Source organism: Lepidochelys kempii, chromosome 13, assembly GCF_965140265.1.
Source record: "Lepidochelys kempii isolate rLepKem1 chromosome 13, rLepKem1.hap2, whole genome shotgun sequence".
Lineage (NCBI taxonomy): Eukaryota > Metazoa > Chordata > Testudines > Cheloniidae > Lepidochelys > Lepidochelys kempii.
In genome coordinates this window covers 36251669-36270327 of record NC_133268.1, presented here as the reverse complement: position 1 = coordinate 36270327, position 18659 = coordinate 36251669, and the positions used below count along the sequence as shown (strand labels likewise).

General features: G+C 42.9%; 1 protein-coding gene and 1 pseudogene across 1 annotated transcript; both read left to right on the top strand.

The window, feature by feature from the left end:
- The first annotated feature begins 2547 nt into the window (after positions 1–2547).
- On the top strand, positions 2548–3483 carry LOC140897061 (olfactory receptor 10C1-like). Its single transcript, XM_073309337.1, has one exon. The coding sequence runs from the start codon at positions 2548–2550 to the stop codon at positions 3481–3483; it is 936 nt and encodes a 311-aa protein (XP_073165438.1).
- A 5713-nt stretch (positions 3484–9196) lies between these two features.
- On the top strand, positions 9197–10111 carry LOC140896758 (olfactory receptor 10C1-like; annotated as a pseudogene).
- Positions 10112–18659: the final 8548 nt, after the last annotated feature.

The following is an 18659-nucleotide window of genomic DNA, read 5'->3' as shown; positions in this document are numbered from 1 at the left end:
ATCCTTCTTGTAGTGTGGGCCCAAAACTGGACACAGTACTCCAGATGAGGCCTCACCAATGTCGAATAGAGGGGAACAATCATGTCCCTCGATCTGCTGGCAATGCCCCTACTTATACAGCCCAAAATGCCATTGGCCTTCTTGGCAACAAGGGCACACTGTTGGCTCATATCCAACTTCTTGTCCACTGTAACCCCTAGGTCCTTTTCTGCAGAACTGCTGCCAAGCCATTCGGTCCCTAGTCTGTAGCGGTGCATTGGATTCTTCCGTCCTAAGTGCAGGACTCTGCACTTGTCCTTGTTGAACCTCATCAGATTTCTTACGGCCCAATCCTCCAATTTGTCTAGGTCTCTCTGTATCCTATCCCTACCCTCCAGGGTATCTACCACTCCTCCCAGTTTAGTGTCATCTGCAAACTTGCTGAGGTTGCAATCCACACCATCCTCCAGATAATTTATAAAGATATTAAACAAAACCGGCCCCAGGACCGACCCCTGGGGCACTCCACTTGATACTGGCTGCCAACTAGACATGGAGCCATTGATCACTACCCGTTGAGCCCGACAATCTAGCCAGCTTTCTATCCACCTTATAGTCCATTCATCCAGTCCATACTTCTTTAACTTGCTGGCAAGAATACTGTGGGAGACCATGTCAAAAGCTTTGCTAAAGTCAAGGAACAACATGTCCACTGCTTTCCCTTCATCCACAGAGCCGGTTATCTTGTCACAGAAGGCAATTCGATTAGTCAGGCATGACTTGCCCTTGGTGAATCCATGCTGACTGTTCCTGATCACTTTCCTCTCCTCTAAGTGCTTCAGAATTGATTCCTTGAGGACCTGCTCCTTGATTTTTCCAGGGACTGAGGTGAGGCTGACTGGCCTGTAGTTCCCAGGATCCTCCTTCTTCCCTTTTTTAAAGATGGGCACTACATTAGCCTTTTCCCAGTCGTCCGGGACTTCCCCCGATCACCATGAGTTTTCAAAGATAATGGCCAATGGCTCTGCAATCAAATCCACCAACTCCTTTAGCACTCTCGGATGCAGCGCATCTGGCCCCATAGACTTGTGCTCATCCAGCTTTTCTAAATAGTCCCAAACCACTTATTTCTCCACAGAGGGCTGGTCACCTTCTCCCCATGCTGTGCTGCCCAGTGCAGTAGTCTGGGAGCTGACCTTGTTTGTGAAGACAGAGGCAAAAAAAGCATTGAGTACATTAGCTTTTTCCACATCCTCTGTCACTAGGTAGCCTCCCTCATTCCGTAAGGGGCCCACACTTTCCTTGACTTTCTTCTTGTTGCTAACATCCCTGAAGAAACCTTTCTTGTTACTCTTAACATCTCTTGCTAGCTGCAACTCCAGGTGTGATTTGGCCTTCCTGATTTCACTCCTGCATGCCCGAGCAATATTTTTGTACTCATCCCTGGATCCCTTTGGATCGTCATTGAGCAGAACCCCTCATCAGCATGAACGCATGTCATCTGGAATGGTGGTTGAAGCATGAAGGGACATACGAATCTTTAGCCCATCTGGCACTTGCCGGCTTGCAATGCCGGCTACAACAGTGCCATGTGAACGCCTGTTCTCACTTTCAGTATGAAATCCCTGTATGCCTCCATAAGTACTGTGCAGTATAGATGTATCCATACAGCGAAACATGGACCCTAATCTTCCTTACTATACTGTAACATTTGTGCAACCCACTTGGGTCCAGTGAAGCTACTCCTAATTTTAGTCGTAGTGTCAGTAAAAGGACAATTGGTGGAAAAGAAAGGGATTGCAAAAGGTTTAGAATGTACGAAACAGGGAAAGGTTCATGGGTAGATAATGAGAAGCACAAACAGAGGTGCAGGCATGAACGATGAAGGGACAAAGTGAATGAGATCAGGATTAAGGGCACTGAAGTCAATGGACTGTTGCCAACCTCATGAAAAGGAGATGAGAAGCAAGCCATCTCTCTAGCACAGTGTATAACATAATCATGCAGTGAAATTATGATAAACAAAGTCTGTGTTCTCAGCTGATGTATATTGACCTAGCTTCCCTGATTGTGCCACATGCCAGGAGAAAATCTGCTAAGGGGTCATATGTTATTTTAACATACATCTTCCAAAAGACTTGGAAGCAGATTTTGATGTTAGTTCCACCAGAGTAAATCCATTGAAGGCATTTCAGATCACACTCGTGGTTTACACAAGTACAATTTTATCAGTCAAAGTTTTTTTCCTTTGATGCTAGTAAAAAGGTGCATTTACACTGAGGTTAGGAACATGCACCAATGTAAAGCTGTTGTGACTGAGAGGAGAATGTGAACCATCAGCCTTATTGAAGTTACTCTGGATTGACAGTGTTGTGACAGGAGAATTGGAACAAAATAGTGTTGGTCCTGATTCATATTAGACAGAGGGATGTATGTGTGGAGAGATAGGGGAAAAGTCATGATAGATAGATCAATTAGATTGGATGTCAGTTTGACTTGATTTAAAGTACCAAACTAATATGTAGTTTTTCTTTTCAAGTCTCAAGTTGAATTATACTGAAGAAGAAAATGAGAAAAAACACCTCTATGACTGAGTTTGTCATACTGGGCTTCTCTGATCATCCAGACATGAATCCTGTTTTATTCTTGGTATTTCTATGTATCTACATCATCACAGTGCTGGGCAACATCATCATCATTATCATCATAAGTGTGGATCCTGTTCTTCAGATCCCTATGTATTTCTTCCTCAGGACCTTGTCTTTCCTGGAGATCTGTTACACATCAGTCACTCTACCCAAGATACTGGCCAACCTGGTCTCAGAGAGTAAAACCATGCCCTTTGCCAGCTGTGCTATACAGATGTATTTCTTTCTATTCTTCGGTGTTACTGAATGCTTCCTGCTTGCTTCTATGGCATATGATCGCTACAGTGCTATATGCAACCCACTACATTACACTGCCATCATGAATAAGAGGGTTTGCATCCAGCTGACAGGTGGCTCATATATCTGTGGCATCTTGGCAGCCATGGGGCACACAACTTTTGTCTTCACACTTCCTTTTTGTGGATCCAATGTAATCAATCACTTCTTTTGTGAGATACAGCCAGTGTTGAAGCTGGTGTGCGGGGACACCTCTTGGATCGAGATCCTGATAATTTTGGGTGCTGCCTTCGTCCTCATGATGCCTTTCATGCTGATCCTGGTTTCCTACATCTGTATCATCTCCACCATCCTTAAAATTAGGTCCACTGAAGGCAGGCGCAGAGCCTTCTCCACCTGCTCCTCACACCTCATTGTGGTGACAATGTTCTATGGGACAGCCCTTATCATGTACGTACGCCCCAAGTCCAGCTTCTCTCCAGATGTGAACAAGTTACTCTCTCTGTTCTACTCAGTGGTGACTCCAATCTTGAACCCCATTATCTACAGCCTCAGGAACAAGGAGATGAAAGGTGCTTTGAGGAAAACAGGGATGAAGATATTTCATCCAGAAAAATAGACAATTTCCCTTCAACTGGATTATCCCCTGGGGAATATCTCACCTCTCAAGAAACTTTACAGCATGGAAGAAACCAAGAAACATTTCAGCATTATAAAGAAATTTATCTAATGTAAATTTATCAAATGTAGTGCTGGAGAACTTTTTTTGAAGTTTGTATTTCAATTAATTTTTGTAATTAAAATTATTAATTTCAGCAAAAGAAACGAGGTTTTTTTTTTTCAATCCCCTTCTGGTCTAAAAATCTGTGACTATTTAGAAAAGAAAAGAAAATTACACTGCTTCCTCTTCACATTTTTTGACCTGTTCTAATTCCAGTATATCTATATTTTGTAGGAAAATCTCCCATATTTAAATTAGATGTGACTGAAATTTTCTAAATCCTCAAAGATTTATCTTCCCTAAAGTCAAAGAGAAAAGCATATATTGGGTGGAGGAGCTTGAAAACGTTTTGCTATTATTTTTTCACCTTCAGTAGAAGTATTTCAAATTTTTAGCACTTTGCAATTAATGTCAAAATATACTTTCAAAGGAATTTCAGATATCTCAAAAAGAATGTGAACTATTATTCCCTACCTGCATGAATAGCTATGATATGGCTTCATATAATGGGGCATTTGAGGTGAAACAAAGACCAGGTCCCCAGGGTTTCTAAAGAAGCTGTTGAATTTTCCCATTCCTTCTGATACTGAATATGTTGTTGATGACAGAAAGGAGATGAATGTGAGCTATGGAGGAGGTAAGAAATTTCTTGTTTTGACTATATTTCCTTTGGATTCTTCTAAATGTGCTGAATCTAGATAAGTCTCCTTAAATTCCTATTATTTCTTGAGCTGAAATGCGCTCTGTTTTAAAGTTTCAAGCACAGATATTAAACTAGTGCAAAATCACAAGTGACTGTATTGCAGGTTGTCAAGGTTCCTTCCCCACTCTGAACTCTAGGGTACAGATGTGGGGACCTGCATGAAAACCCCCCCTAAGCTTATTTTTACCAGCTTAGGTTAAAACTTCCCCAAGGTACAAACTATTTCACCTTTTGTCCCTGGACTTTATTGCTGCCACCACCAAGCGTCCAACAAATATAACAGGGAAAAAGCTCACTTGGAAACGTCTTTCCCCTCAAAATCCCCCCAAGTCCTACACCCCCTTTCCTGGGGAAGGCTCGATAAAAATCCTCACCAATTTGCATAGGTGAACACAGACCCAAACCCTTGGATCTTAAGAACAAGGAAAAAGCAATCTGGTTCTTAAAAGAAGAATTTTAATTGAAGAAAAAGTAAAAGAATCACCTCTGTAAAATCAGGATGGTAAATATCTTACAGGGTAATCAGATTCAAAACATAGAGAATCCCTGTAGGCTAAAGTTGATTGCTTACTGACTTTTTACAGTAGTTCTGACCTGCATTCCTGCTCTGGTCCCTGCAAAAGCATCACACAGACAGAGAGAAACCTTTGTTTCGCCCCTCTCCAGCTTTGAAAGTATCTTGTCTCCTGTCATAAATATAAAGGGAAGGGTAAACCCCTTTAAAATCCCTCCTGGCCAGAGGAAAAATCCTCTCACCTGTAAAGGGTTAAGAAGCTAAAGGTAACCTCGCTGGAACCTGACCAAAATGACCAATGAGGAGACAAGATATTTTCAAAGGCTGGGAGAAGGGAGAAAAACAAAGGGTCTGGATCTGTCTGTGTGATGTTTTTGCTGGAGACAGGACAGGAATGGAGTCTTAGAACTTGGTAAGTAATCTAGCTAGGTATGTGTTAGATTATGATTTCTTTAAATGGCTGAGAAAATAGCTGTGCTAAATAGAATGAATATTCCTGTCTGTGTGTCTTTTTTGTAACTTAAGGTTTTGCCTAGAGGGATTCTCTATGTTTTGAATCTTATTACCCTGTAAGGTATTTACCATCCTGATTTTACAGAGATATTATTTTTTATTTCTATTAAAAGTCTTCTTGTAAGGAAACTGAATGCTTTTTCATTGTTTTAAGATCCAAGGGTTTGGGCCAGTGGTCACCTATGCAAATTGGTGAGGATTTTTACCAAACCTTCCCCAGGAAGTGGGGTGCAAGGGTTGGGAGGATTTTGTGGGGAAAGACGTTTCCAAACTACATTTTTTTCAGGAACCCAGATAAAGTTTGGTGGTGGCAGTGGAAGTCCAAGGACAAAGGGTAAAATAGTTTGTACTTTGGGGAAGTTTTAACCTAAGCTGGTAAAAGTAAGCTTAGGAAGTTTTCATGAAGGTCCCCATATCTGTACCCTAGAGTTCAGAGTGGGGAAGGAACCTTGACATCTCCTCATTGGTCATTTTGGTCAGGTGCCAGCGAGGTTATCTTAGCTTCTTAACCCTTTACAGGTGAAAGAGTTTTTCCTCTGGCCAGGAGGGATTTAAAGGTGTTTACCCTTCCCTTTATATTTATGACACAGGTAATAGTAGAGCTGGTGGAAAATATTCCAACAGAACAGTTTTCCACCAGAAAATTCTGATTTGATTAAATCAAAACCTTTTACATTGCAACATATTGATTCTGTCTAAATTTGGATAGGACATTATCAGAAAATTTTGGCTATTCTATTCAATTCAAAATGATTGCATAGGAAGATATTATTAAAATGTACCAAAATGAAATATTCTTAGATGATAGAAATGAAACATTTCATCATGTATTCATAAGATTCCAACACAATATTTTTGGAACATATAATTTTGTAAAGTAAAATCAGAGATTTTTGCCTTTTCATCCTGGTTTGTGATTAAATGAAATTTTGAAATCTTAGTATTTACCGTGGGACATAAATTCTGCTTTTTGAGCAAATGTAGTTAATAATATGAAAAAGGAAATTAATTCCTCAACTCTGATCTCACTTCATTGAGTTTACACTGATGGAACCATGTGGACTTCAATGAAATGACTGTGTGCAGCAGAAGATGATCTCATAGGGTAGACGTTTAGCTACCTCAGCTTTCCTCCTGTTTTTTACTGGCGTAATTGCATTAATTGCTGTGAGTTTCATAGGGATAAGAGAGTGGAGAACCATGCTCTAAATAACTGTAATTTGATAAAGAGACTTAGACGACTATCAAAATTTGTCACTATTTGTTCAATATCTTCATAAATGATCTGGAGGATGGGGTGGATTGCACTCTCAGCAAATTTGCGGAAGATACTAAACTGGGAGCAGTGGTAGATACGCTGGAGGGGAGGGATAGGATACAGAAGGACCTAGACAAATTGGAGGATTGGGCCAAAAGAAATCTGATGAGGTTCAACAAGGACAAGTGCAGAGTCCTGCACTTAGGACGGAAGAATCCAATGCATCGCTACAGACTAGGGGCCGAATGGCTCGGCAGCAGTTCTGCGGAAAAGGACCTAGGGGTGACAGTGGATGAGAAGCTGGATATGAGTCAGCAGAGTGCCCTTGTTGCCAAGAAGGCCAATGGCATTTTGGGATGTATAAGTAGGGGCATAGTGAACAGATCGAGGGACGTGATCATTCCCCTCTATTTGACATTGGTGAGGCCTCATCTGGAGTACTGTGTCCAGTTTTGGGCCCCACACTACAAGAAGGATGTGGATAAATTGGAGAGAGTCGAGCGAAGGGCAACAAAAATGATTAGGGGTCTAGAACACATGACTTATGAGGAGAGGCTGAGGGAACTGGGATTGTTTAGTCTGCAGAAGAGAAGAATGAGGGGGGATTTGATAGCTGCTTTCAACTACCTGAAAGGGGGTTCCAAAGAGGATGGCTCTAGACTGTTCTCAATGGTAGCAGATGACAGAACGAGGAGTAATGGTCTCAAGTTGCAGTGGGGGAGGTTTAGATTGGATATTAGGAAAAACTTTTTCACTAAGAGGGTGGTGAAACACTGGAATGCGTTACCTAGGGAGGTGGTAGAATCTCCTTCCTTAGACGTTTTTAAAATCAGGCTTGACAAAGCCCTGGCTGGGATGATTTAACTGGGAATTGGTCCTGCTTCGAGCAGGGGGTTGGACTAGATGACCTTCTGGGGTCCCTTCCAACCCTGATATTCTATGATTCTATGATTCTATGAAAATATGTATTCAGTAATAATTCATTATTGGACTTTTGGTGAAGACTCAGGGTGCAATTTTGGTGAGAAGCAGGTCTGAAATATAACTAAAATAAAACAAAATTTAAAATTGCACTCAGTAAAAATGGATTCCCTTATATATACACATTCAAGAGGACAATACTTTTTACAGTCATGATCTAGATGGTTTACACAGGGAGAGACATGTGTCTTCCTTACCATAATGTAATGTTACTGCAACTCATTTAGCTCCAGTGAAGCTACTCTTAATTTATCGTACTGTAATTAAGCATAGAAAAGGGACAACTAAGGGAGGAAATGTTAGACTTCTATAAAATCATGAATGGTGTGGAGAAAATGAAAAGGGAAATCTTATTTATTCCTTTGCATAACACACAAACCAGGGATAACTCAATGGAATTAATAGGTAGCAGGTTTAAGACAAGCATAAGGAATTATTTTTTCATATGTACACAGCGATCGTGCAGAACTCATTGCCAGGGATGTTGTGAAGACCAAAAGTATAACTGGGTTAAAAAAAGAATTAGATAAATTCATGGAGGATACATTCATCAATAGCTATTTTTGAAGAAAGCCAAGGACACAACCCCATGCTCTGGGTGTCCCTAAGTTTCTAACTATTAGAAGCCAGGACTGGATGAGAGGGGATGGATCACTCATTAATGGCTCTCTACTTGTTCACCCCTTCTGAATCATATTGCACCGTCCACTGTTAGAATACAAGATACTGGGCTAGATGGACCATTGGTCTGACTCAGCGTGAGCACCCTTACTTTCTGAAGTAAGAGTAGAATTGGTGAAATGAACAGGATTAGTAAAGTTTTAGGATATGTTTAGGAAGGTTAATGGGTAGATGAAATGGGGCACAAACAGAGGTGGAGGGATGAAGAAAGAGGGGACAAAGTAAATGAGATCAGGATTACTGGCACTGAAGTCAATGGACTGTTATCAGCTTAGTGCAGAAGAGAGGAGAAACAGTCCATTAGAGTATGTGTATATCTATCTATCTATCTACCTATCTATCTGCTATAGAGTAGCACAGTGAATAGCATAACCCCCACACATGCTTTTCATATCAAGAGTTGGAATTCCCATGTAGTGAAATTATGATAAACCAGTCCATATGCTCAGTTGAAGTATATTGGCGAGGCTTCCCAGGTTGTGCCACATTCCTGTTGAGAATAAAAAAAAACGGTGACATATTATTTTAACATACATGCTCCAAGAGACTTGAGTGCATATTTTGAAATTACTTACTCCAGTGTAACTCCATTGAACCTGATTCTAGTTGTACCTGTTTCATATAATTATAACATCACTGATTCAAGTATTTTTCCTCTGATGCTAGTATAGAACAGGTGCATTTCCACTGAGTTTATTAACATACACCAATATAAAGCCAGGGATACTGAGAGAAGAATGGAAACCATTGACTTCAGCAAAGTTATTCTGGATTTACTGTGTTGTGATAAGATATTGGTCCAAAATTATGTCAGTCCTGATTCATATCAGACAGGCAGAGGGATGGTTCCATGGAGAGTTAGGTGAAAGAACATAGATTAATAGATAAATTGATAACTAGTACCAAACTAATATGTAGTTTTTCTTTTTATTTCTCAAGATGAGCTATGTTGACCGAGAAAATGAGAAATAAGACCTCTGTGACTGAGTTTGTCATACATTGCTTCTCGAACCACGCAGATGGGAATATCATTCTGTTTGTGGTGTTTCTATGCATATACATCATTACAGTTCTGGGCAACATCCTCGTAATTGTTGCCATAAGTATTGATCCGGCCCTTCACATCCCCATGTATTTCTTTCTCAGGAACTTGTCCTTCCTGGAGATCTGCTACACCTCGGTCACTCTGCCCAAGATGCTGGCCAATCTCCTCTCAGAAGACAAAACCATCTCCTTTGCTGGTTGTTGTATTTCTTTCTATTCTTTGGTGGAACAGAGTGCTTCCTCATAGCTGCTAAGGCTATGACTGCTACTGTGCCATATGCAACCCACTGCACTACATGGCCATCATGAATAAGAGGGTTTGCATCCAGCTGTCTGGTGGCTCATGGATCCGTGGCACTCTGGTGACCCTGGAGCACACAATCTTTATATTCACACTTCCTTTTTGTGGATCCAATGTTATCGACCACTTCTTGTGTGAGATTCAGCCGCTGCTGAAGCTGGTGTGCGGGCCACCTACTGGATTGAGATCCAAATCATTGTGGGTGCTGCTGTCATCCTCACTCTGCCATTGTTGCTGCTCCTGGTGTCCTACACCTGTATCATCTCAACCATCCTTAAAATTAGGTCTGCCAAAGGCAGGCTCAGAGCCTTCTCCACTTGCTCCTCACACCTCATCATGGTGATGTTGTTCTACGGAATGGCCTTTATTATGTACGAGCACCCTAAGTCCAGTTTCTCTCCAGATGTGAACAAGTTACTCTCTCTGTTCTACTCAGTGGTGACTCTGATATTGAACCCCATTATCTACAGCCTCAGGAACAAGGAGGTGAAAGACGCCTTATGGAAAACAGGCATGAAGATATTCAGTTAAGACAGAGATTATTTTCCTTCATCAGGTTTGTCATCCGTGGGCTGTCTAAACTCTAATGGGACTTTACAGCTCTGAAGAGACCAAATGGCATTTGAGCTCTACAAAGAATTTCCCTTTACCGAACTGGTCAACCTGTTCTGAAGTATTGTATTTCCAGTAAATTTTTCATTAATATTTTGAATGTTGACAAAACAAATGAGGAAATATTAATTAATTTATTCCTTTTAAATCCCCTTCTGGTCTTAAAAACAAATAATTCTATTAAAATAAAGAAAAAGAAAGGAAAACTTTGATATGTCATCTCTTCCCTTCCCATTGTTTGAGCAGCTCTAATTCTGTAATTCAAGGATACCTGGATTTTATGAAAAAAGTCTCCCTTATTTTAATCAGAACTAGTTTAAATTTCGCATATGACCTTTTTCTCCCAAAAGCTGATGATAGAAATGTGTGTTGGGTAGAGAAACCTTTATGGGACATCCGAGGTCTAAGAGTAAATTTGCATTGTTGCTGTGATGCTTACCAGGGCAATCTAGGGTTGCTTATAGTGAAATCAAATGTAAGTTTATTAAATAAAACACAGATATTCAAATGATAGTAGGCAGAAGCATTGGAAACCAATGGTTACATATAAAATACAATCATAACTGTGGTGTAGAAACCCCACACTGGGCAAGAAGGGGTTAAGGGATTATTTTGGGCTGAGCCAGTAGTCTCCTCCACTCCTCACACCCCCGCCCCCCCAATGCAGCAAATGCTCCATCTGATGGAGGCATTAAAAAACAGGGAATGAATTCATTTGAATCACAGAGCTGGAGGTGTGCAGACCTGCAGCCCATAGCTCCAGCAGTGCAGAGCAGAGGGAAGTCTAAAGGCTCTCACACAACTGCCCAAAGGGACCCTCCCTGAGGGAAGGGAGGACCTCAACAGAGGGAAAATTACTTTTTGGAGTGACCCAGCCCCTTTTTTTGCCTTCCTCATCATGCAGCATGGGTCACTTGCAAGCTTAAACTAGTGTAAATGGTGAATTCTCTGTAACTTTAAGTTTTTAAACCATGATTTGAATTTTACAAGCCAGTTTTTTTTTAACTCTTGGGAATAGCTAGGTTAAAAACAGAGTGGTTAAGATGACAAAAAGCAATATCTAACAGAAACTGGAATTAGCCAGATTGGAAGCTGAGGAAAGACAGAAGGAACATGAAAGACGGGCAGAATTCAGACAGATGGAGATTGATGCACAAGCGGCCAAAGAAAAAGCCAGGGTGGAAGCACAAAAAGCTGCCAGTGAGGCAGAAATGGCCAAAAAAAAAAGGCAGGGTGGAGGCAGAAGAAGCTGCCCACAGGAGAACTATGGAGGCAAAAGCAAAAGAAATGGAGGCAAAAGGAAAAGAAATGGAGGAGAGAGAAAAAGAGAGGAAGCATGCACTGGAGATAGAGAAGGCAAGGGCTCAGCAGAATATACCAGATAACTCTAAGAATCCTTCCCCAACAATCCACAAATGGGAGTGACTATGTCCACAGTATGATGAATCCAGTGATATTACTGAATATTTTCTCACCTTTGAGAGACTGTGCTCACTCCATAAAATTCCTAACGCTCACAAGATGACCACATTGGTAGCAAAATTGACTGGAAGAGCTCTAGACATATTCAATAAGATGCCTATAAGTGAGGCTTCTGATTATGGTAAATGTAAGGATTTGGGTTTAAGACAATTTCAAGTTACACCTGAAACTTACAGAGTAAAATTTAGAGCCCTTAAGAGAGGGCCTGGACTAAGTAATGTGGCTTAGGTAAACCAGACGATAGATCTGTTTTCATAAATGGCTCAAAGGACAGGATATCACTAGCTGTGGAGGAATGCGGGATTTGATGATACAGGAGCAATTCCTGAATATGTCCAAGGATGATATAAAACAGTGTTTATGGGATAAGGAAATGGACTCAGCAGGAAGTCTTGCTTCTTATGCTGATCAATACAAGCAGTCCCAGACTGCCAGAGAGGCAGGGCAAACCGGAACAAAACGGGTGGAGGGAGGAGAGAGAAACAACCCTGGTCACAGTTTGAGTGGATACCAGAAGGGACACCCGGAGACCACATCCTACTACCTGGGGCAACCCAAAGCTCCAGCTCCACCCCTAGAAAAACCTCAGACACCTTATTGTCTCACCACACCATTCTCCAGCAACCCACCTCACCCCAGTGACCAGTCAGCTGGCCGATGTTTTAAATGTAATGAGCTGGGGCACGTAAAGGCCAACTGCCCTAAGAACTCCAACAGATTACAGTTCATTGCATTGGGGTCCCACCAATGGTCCTCAGGCCCAGATGCCTCGCAGATACCCTCAGAGCAGAAGGAAATTGTGAGTGTGGGCGGGAAGAAGGTTACAGCGTGGAGGGACATGGGAGCACAAGTGTCGGCTATCAATGCTGCCTTAGTGGACCCCAGTTTAGTTGACCCAGAGGTCCAAGTGATGATTCAACCCTTCAAGACAAACTCTTTTGACTTGCCTACAGCGAAGTTGCTGGTCCAGTACAAGGGCTGGTCAGGAACGTGGACTTTTGCAGTCTATGATGATTATCCCATCCCCATGCTGTTGGGGGAAGACATGGCCAATCATGTGAAGCTAGCCAAGAGGGTGGGAATGGTCACTTGCACCAGACCCATTGCCATCACTGAATCCAGTATTTGCAACCCCAACACCAGTGGGCCCCACCGAACCTGCACTGGCAGCAGCAGATAATCCGACACAAGATGCTCAGCTGGAGCTGGGCTGGTCACCTTCTCCCCATGCTGTGCTGCCCAGTGCAGTAGTCTGGGAGCTGACCTTGTTTGTGAAGACAGAGGCAAAAAAAGCATTGAGTACATTAGCTTTTTCCACATCCTCTGTCACTAGGTAGCCTCCCTCATTCCGTAAGGGGCCCACACTTTCCTTGACTTTCTTCTTGTTGCTAACATCCCAGAAGAAACCCTTCTTGTTACTCTCAACATCTCTTGCTAGCTGCAACTCCAAGTGTGATTTGGCCTTCCTGATTTCACTCCTGCATGCCCGAGCAATATTTTTATACTCCTCCCTGGTCATTTGTCCAGTCTTCTACTTCTTGTAAGCTTCTTTTTTATGTTTAAGATCAGCAAGGATTTCACTGTGAAGCCAAGCTGGTCGCCTGCCATATTTACTATTCTTTCTACACATCGGGACGGTTTGTCCCTGTAACCTCAATAAGGATTCTTTAAAACACAGCCAGCTCTCCTGGACTTCTTTCCCCCTCATGTTATTCTCCCAGGGGATCCTGCCCATCAGTTCCCTGAGGGAGTCAAAGTCTGCTTTTCTGAAGTCCAGGGTCCGTATTCTGCTGCTTTCCTTTCTTCCTTGTGTCAGGATCCTGAACTCGACCATCTCATGGTCACTGCCTCCCAGGTTCCCATCCACTTTAGCTTCCCCTTCTAATTCTTCCCGGTTTGTGAGCAGCAGGTCAAGAAGAGCTCTGCCCCTAGTTGGTTCCTCCAGCACTTGCACCAGGAAATTGTCCCCTACACTTTCCAAAAACTTCCTGGATTGTCTGTGCACCGCTGTATTGCTCTCCCAGCAGATATCAGGGTTATTGAAGTCTCCTATGAGAACCAGGGCCTGTGATCTAGTAACTTCTATAAGTTGCCAGAAGAAAGCCTCGTACACCTCATCCCCTTGGTCCGGTGGTCTATAGCAGACTCCCACCACGACATCACCCTTGTTGCTCACACTTCTAGTCTGACCTCCTGCAGAACGCAGACCACTGAATCTCACCCACCAACTCCTGCGATAAACCTCTCACCTATGTCTGAGCTATTGAAGTCCTCAAATCATGGTTTAAAGACTTTGAGGTGCAGGGAATCCTCCAGCAAGTGACCCGTGCCCCATGATACAGAGGAAGACAAAAAGCGCCCAGGGACTCTTCCAATCTGTCCTGGAGGAAAATTCCTTCCTGACCCCAAATATGGTGATCAGCTGAACCCTGAGCATATGGGCAAGATTCACCAGCCAGATACCCAGGAAAGAATGCTCTGTAGTAACTCAGATCCCACCCCATCTAACATCCCATCACAGGCCATTGGGCCTATTTACCATGAATAGTTAAAGATCAATTAATTGCCAGAATCATGTTATCCCATCATACCATCTCCTCCATAAACTTATCAAGTTTAATCTTGAAGCCAGATACGTCTTTTACCCCCACTGCTTCCCTTGGAAGGCTATTCCAGAACTTCATTCCTCTGATGGTTAGAAACCTTCATCTAATTTCAAGTCTAAACTTCCCGATGGCCAGTTTATAGCCATTTGTTCTTGTGTCCACATTGGTACTAAGCTTAGATAATTCCTCTCTCTCTCCGGTATTTATCCCTCTGATATATTTATAGAGAGCAATCGTATCTCCCCTCGACCTTCTTTTGGTTAGGCTAAACAAGCCAAGCTCCTTGAGTCTCCTTTCATAAGATGGGTTTTCCATTCCTTAGCTCATCCTAGTAGCCCTTCTCTGTACCTGTTTCAGTTTGAATGCATCCTTCTTGAACATGGGAGACCAGAACTGCACACAATATTTCAGATGAGGTCTCACCAGTGCCTTGTATAACGGCACTAAAACCTCCTTATCTGTACTGGAAATACCTCGCCTGATGCATCCCAAGATCGCATTAGCTTTTTTCATGGCCATATCACGTTGGCGGCTCATAGTCATCCTGTGATCAACCAATACTCCAAGGTCCTTCTCCTCATCTGTTACTTCTAATTGATGTGTCCCCAGCTTATAACTAAAATTCTTGTTATTAATCCCTAAATGCATGACCTTACACTTCTCACTATTAAATTTCAACCTATTACTATTACTCCGGTTTACAAGGTCATCCAGATCCTCCTGGTCCTTCTCTAAATTGGCAATACCTCCCACCTTTGTAGCATCCAGAAACTTTACTAGCACACTCCCACTTTTTGTGCCAAGGTCAGTAATAAAAAGATTAAATAAGATTGGTCCCAAAACCAATCCCTGAGGAACTCAACTGGTAACCTCCTTCCAGTCTGACAGTTCACCTTTCAGTATGACCCGCTGTAGTCTCCCCTTTAACCAATTCCTTATCCACCTTTCAATTTTCATATTGAACCCCATCTTTTCCAATTTAACTAATAATTCCCCATGTGGCACGGTATCAAATGCCTTACTGAAATCTAGGTAAATGAGATCCACTGCGTTTCCTTTGTCTAAAAAAATCTGTTACTTTCTCAAAGAAGGAGATCAGGTTGGTTTGGCACGATCTACCTTTTGTAAAACCATGTTGTATTTTGTCTCATTTACCATTGACCTCAATGTCCTTAACTACTTTCTCCTTCAAAAATTTTTCCAAGACCTTGCATACTACAGATGTCAAACTAACAGGCCTGTAGTTACCCAGATCACTTCTTTTTCCTTTCTTAAAAATAGGAACTATGTTAGCAATTCTCCAATCATACAGTACAAACTCTGAGTTTACAGATTCATTAACAATTCTTGCTAATGGGCTTGCAATTTTGGATGCCAATTCCTTTAATATTATTGGATGGAGATAATCTGAGCCCCCCGATTTAGTCCCATTAAGCTGTTCGAGTTTTGCTTCTACCTCAAATATAGTAATATCTACCTCCATATCCTCATTCCTATTTGTCATGCTACCATTATCCCTAATATCCTCATTAGCCTTATTAAAGACTGAGGCAAAGTATTTGTTTAGATATTGGGCCATGCCTAGATTATCCTTAACCTCCACTCCATCCTCAGTGTTTAGCGGTCCCACTTCTTCTTTCTTTGTTTTCTTCTTATTTATATGGCTATAGAACCTTTTACTGTTGGTTTTAATTCCCTTTGCAAGGTCCAACTCTACTTGACTTTTAGCCTTTCTCACTTTATCCCTACATGTTCTGACCTCAATAAGGTAGCTTTCCTTTCTGATCCCTCCCATCTTCCACTCCCTGTATACTTTATGATTCACATAACCATCATCTGCTGCATGCTGCACGAGTTGTGTGAGAGTAAGCAGGAGAACTTCCATGCAGAGTAGGCAGAGAGCATGTCTGGTTCACAAACAGTCTACAGGCAGCCAGATACCAGCCACATGCAGACTGCTCTGGATTGGAAATGGGCAAGAGAAATCAGGGATGACTTTTGTGCATGTATTTGGCACGACCTCTTCTGCCTGTTCCAAAGGAAACTTTCACAATCTTTGCAGCCACTGGAGAAACACATGAGGGATCACTGGCACTAATCGCTCTGTTAGCATTTTGTTCCCTTGTAGCTGACGGTCATTAGCCATTTGTTCCTGTGACTATTCACCCATTACAGACGATTACTGCAGGGTGCCTCTATTGTGGTAGGGTTGGGTTTGTGGCGTGTAGCATGGCAGCCAGGTTGTATTGCAATCAGATTGCAAATCTCTTTGTGTTTATGTTCTCACTTGTTCATGAACCTTTTTGGAATGGGGAACACTCAATTGGTCTGAATGACTCACCAAGATTCTTTTCTTTCACCATTCACTCTTTGGCAGTGCTAAGTGTACCTAGGGCATGTCTGCACAGCAAAGAAAAATCCATGGCTGGCCTGTGCCAGCTGATTCGGGCTCGCAGAGTTCGGGCTGTGAGGCTGTTTCATTGCTGTGTAGCCTTTCAGGCTCAGGCTCTGGGACCCTCCCACCTCGTAGGTTCCTAGAGACCATAGTCCAGCCCTAATCCAGACTAGACAGCAATGAAGTCTAAACAGCAATGAAAAAGCCCCGCAGCCGGAGTCCTGCATGAGCCAGAGCTGGCAGGGATGGATGAGCCACAGATGTCTATTTGCTGTGTAGCTGTGCCCTAAGTGGCTGTAATGGAGCACTTAACAGAAGGCTGAAACTGGTCAAGGTTTGTGAGGGTATGTAGTTTGTGGGGGAAAAGGGGCTGTTTCATCACTGGTTGCCGCATTGTAACTTGAATTGTGTCTCATTGTTCTGTATTATTTAAGCCATAAAGACATTTATCTACCCTTTTTCTTTGTTGTGAGTTCTGCTGCTTTTAAAACTACCGGTGCTTCCTAAGCACATAACAATGCACTTCCCCCATCCCTCTCATGTATCCTTGAGACTTGAGATATATATGGACCTGGGGGTGGTGGTTAGTGAGGGTGGAATGGACAGAAAAATGCTTTCAGTGTGATGACATCAGACAGTTACACTATTCTTACGAATGTGCTGGGAATAATGGGGCCCAGTTCCCAACCTGACAACATCTTATGTTCACCATACTTAGGAAGGAAGGTTCACACACAAATAAAGGAAAGTTGTAATGTTTATTAAAACTGAAATATCGGATGTGTAACTGAAACTTTTGTAAAAGGATGTGTAAATAAACAAAACACGGTGGGACAGATTCCCTGAACGATGGACAACTGTCAGAGTTTCTGAACCTGTCTCCTTGCCCTTCCCTACCACCTCACCCTGAGAAGGGGAGAACGACTATGGGGGACAACCAGCAACGTGTCCTGTGTGGGGTTTTGGGGTTTGGCACTTGATGGGCTTCCAGCACTGCTTTCAGGCTCTTTGTTAGCCTCTTGAAAACTGAGGTGGTTCCCTCTGTGAGGGGATTTGGGTTCTGGTGTAGGTTGTCCTGGGATTCCTGTGGTCTCCTCTTGGTCTCATGGGCCCTGGGTTCTCTGCCAAAGCAGCACCATTTGTGCCAGCTGGAGAAGGAGGAGATGGTGCCTGTTCCCAAAGAGATCCAGCGGCCATGGCAGCAGGCAGATTCCGAACTCATTGGCCCACCACACCTGTGAGTCTCTCCACTAAGGTCCAGTGAATCCCTGATTGCTCCAGCCTCTATGAAAGTTCCCTGTACAGGTGTACATCCTTCTTACTCCAGGGGAAGTCATGGACATCAGTGTACAGTGGCCACACATGTGTGCTCAGCTGGCCAAGCGGCCACTCTAGGAGAAGGTTCCATGTTCACCTGGAGTGATCAAAAGAATGTAGCAGAAAAGTGTTCTGGTGAGGCACTGCAGCTCACCATTGCCAGTTAAATCGAGGGGGAGGGACAGGGACAATTACAGACTGGGTAAGGGTCAGGCAGAAAAGGGTACAATGCACTGGGGGAAAGGGGGTAGAGGACTATTAGAACTCAAATCCTGGTGAGTACTTCTTCCCCCTTCTACATTGCACACTGGCATGGACACAGGGCCATTCCACAGCCTGAGGCATGTACTTATTCACACCACCCAGGCATGCTAGCTTACTCACCCCATACTCACCCTGAGACAGGTGATACTGGGTTTCATGGTGGGCAAGAGAGAACTATCGCACAACCACACAGGTACATGTAGACACATGAACAGCCAGTACTATAGATGTATTTTGAGCCACCTCCAAAATTTTGCCAGAAGCTTGGAGTGGGTGACAGGGGATGGATCACTTGATGTTTACTTGTTCTGTTCACTCCCTCTGGGGACCTGGCACTGGCCACTGTCAGAAGACAGAATACTGGGCTAGATGGACCTTTGGTCTGACCCAGTCAGGCTGTTCT

Coding starts and splice junctions, on each gene's coding strand:
- LOC140897061 (XM_073309337.1), top strand. CDS start 2,548: ATGAGAAAAAACACCTCTATGACTGAGTTTGTCATACTGGGCTTCTCT.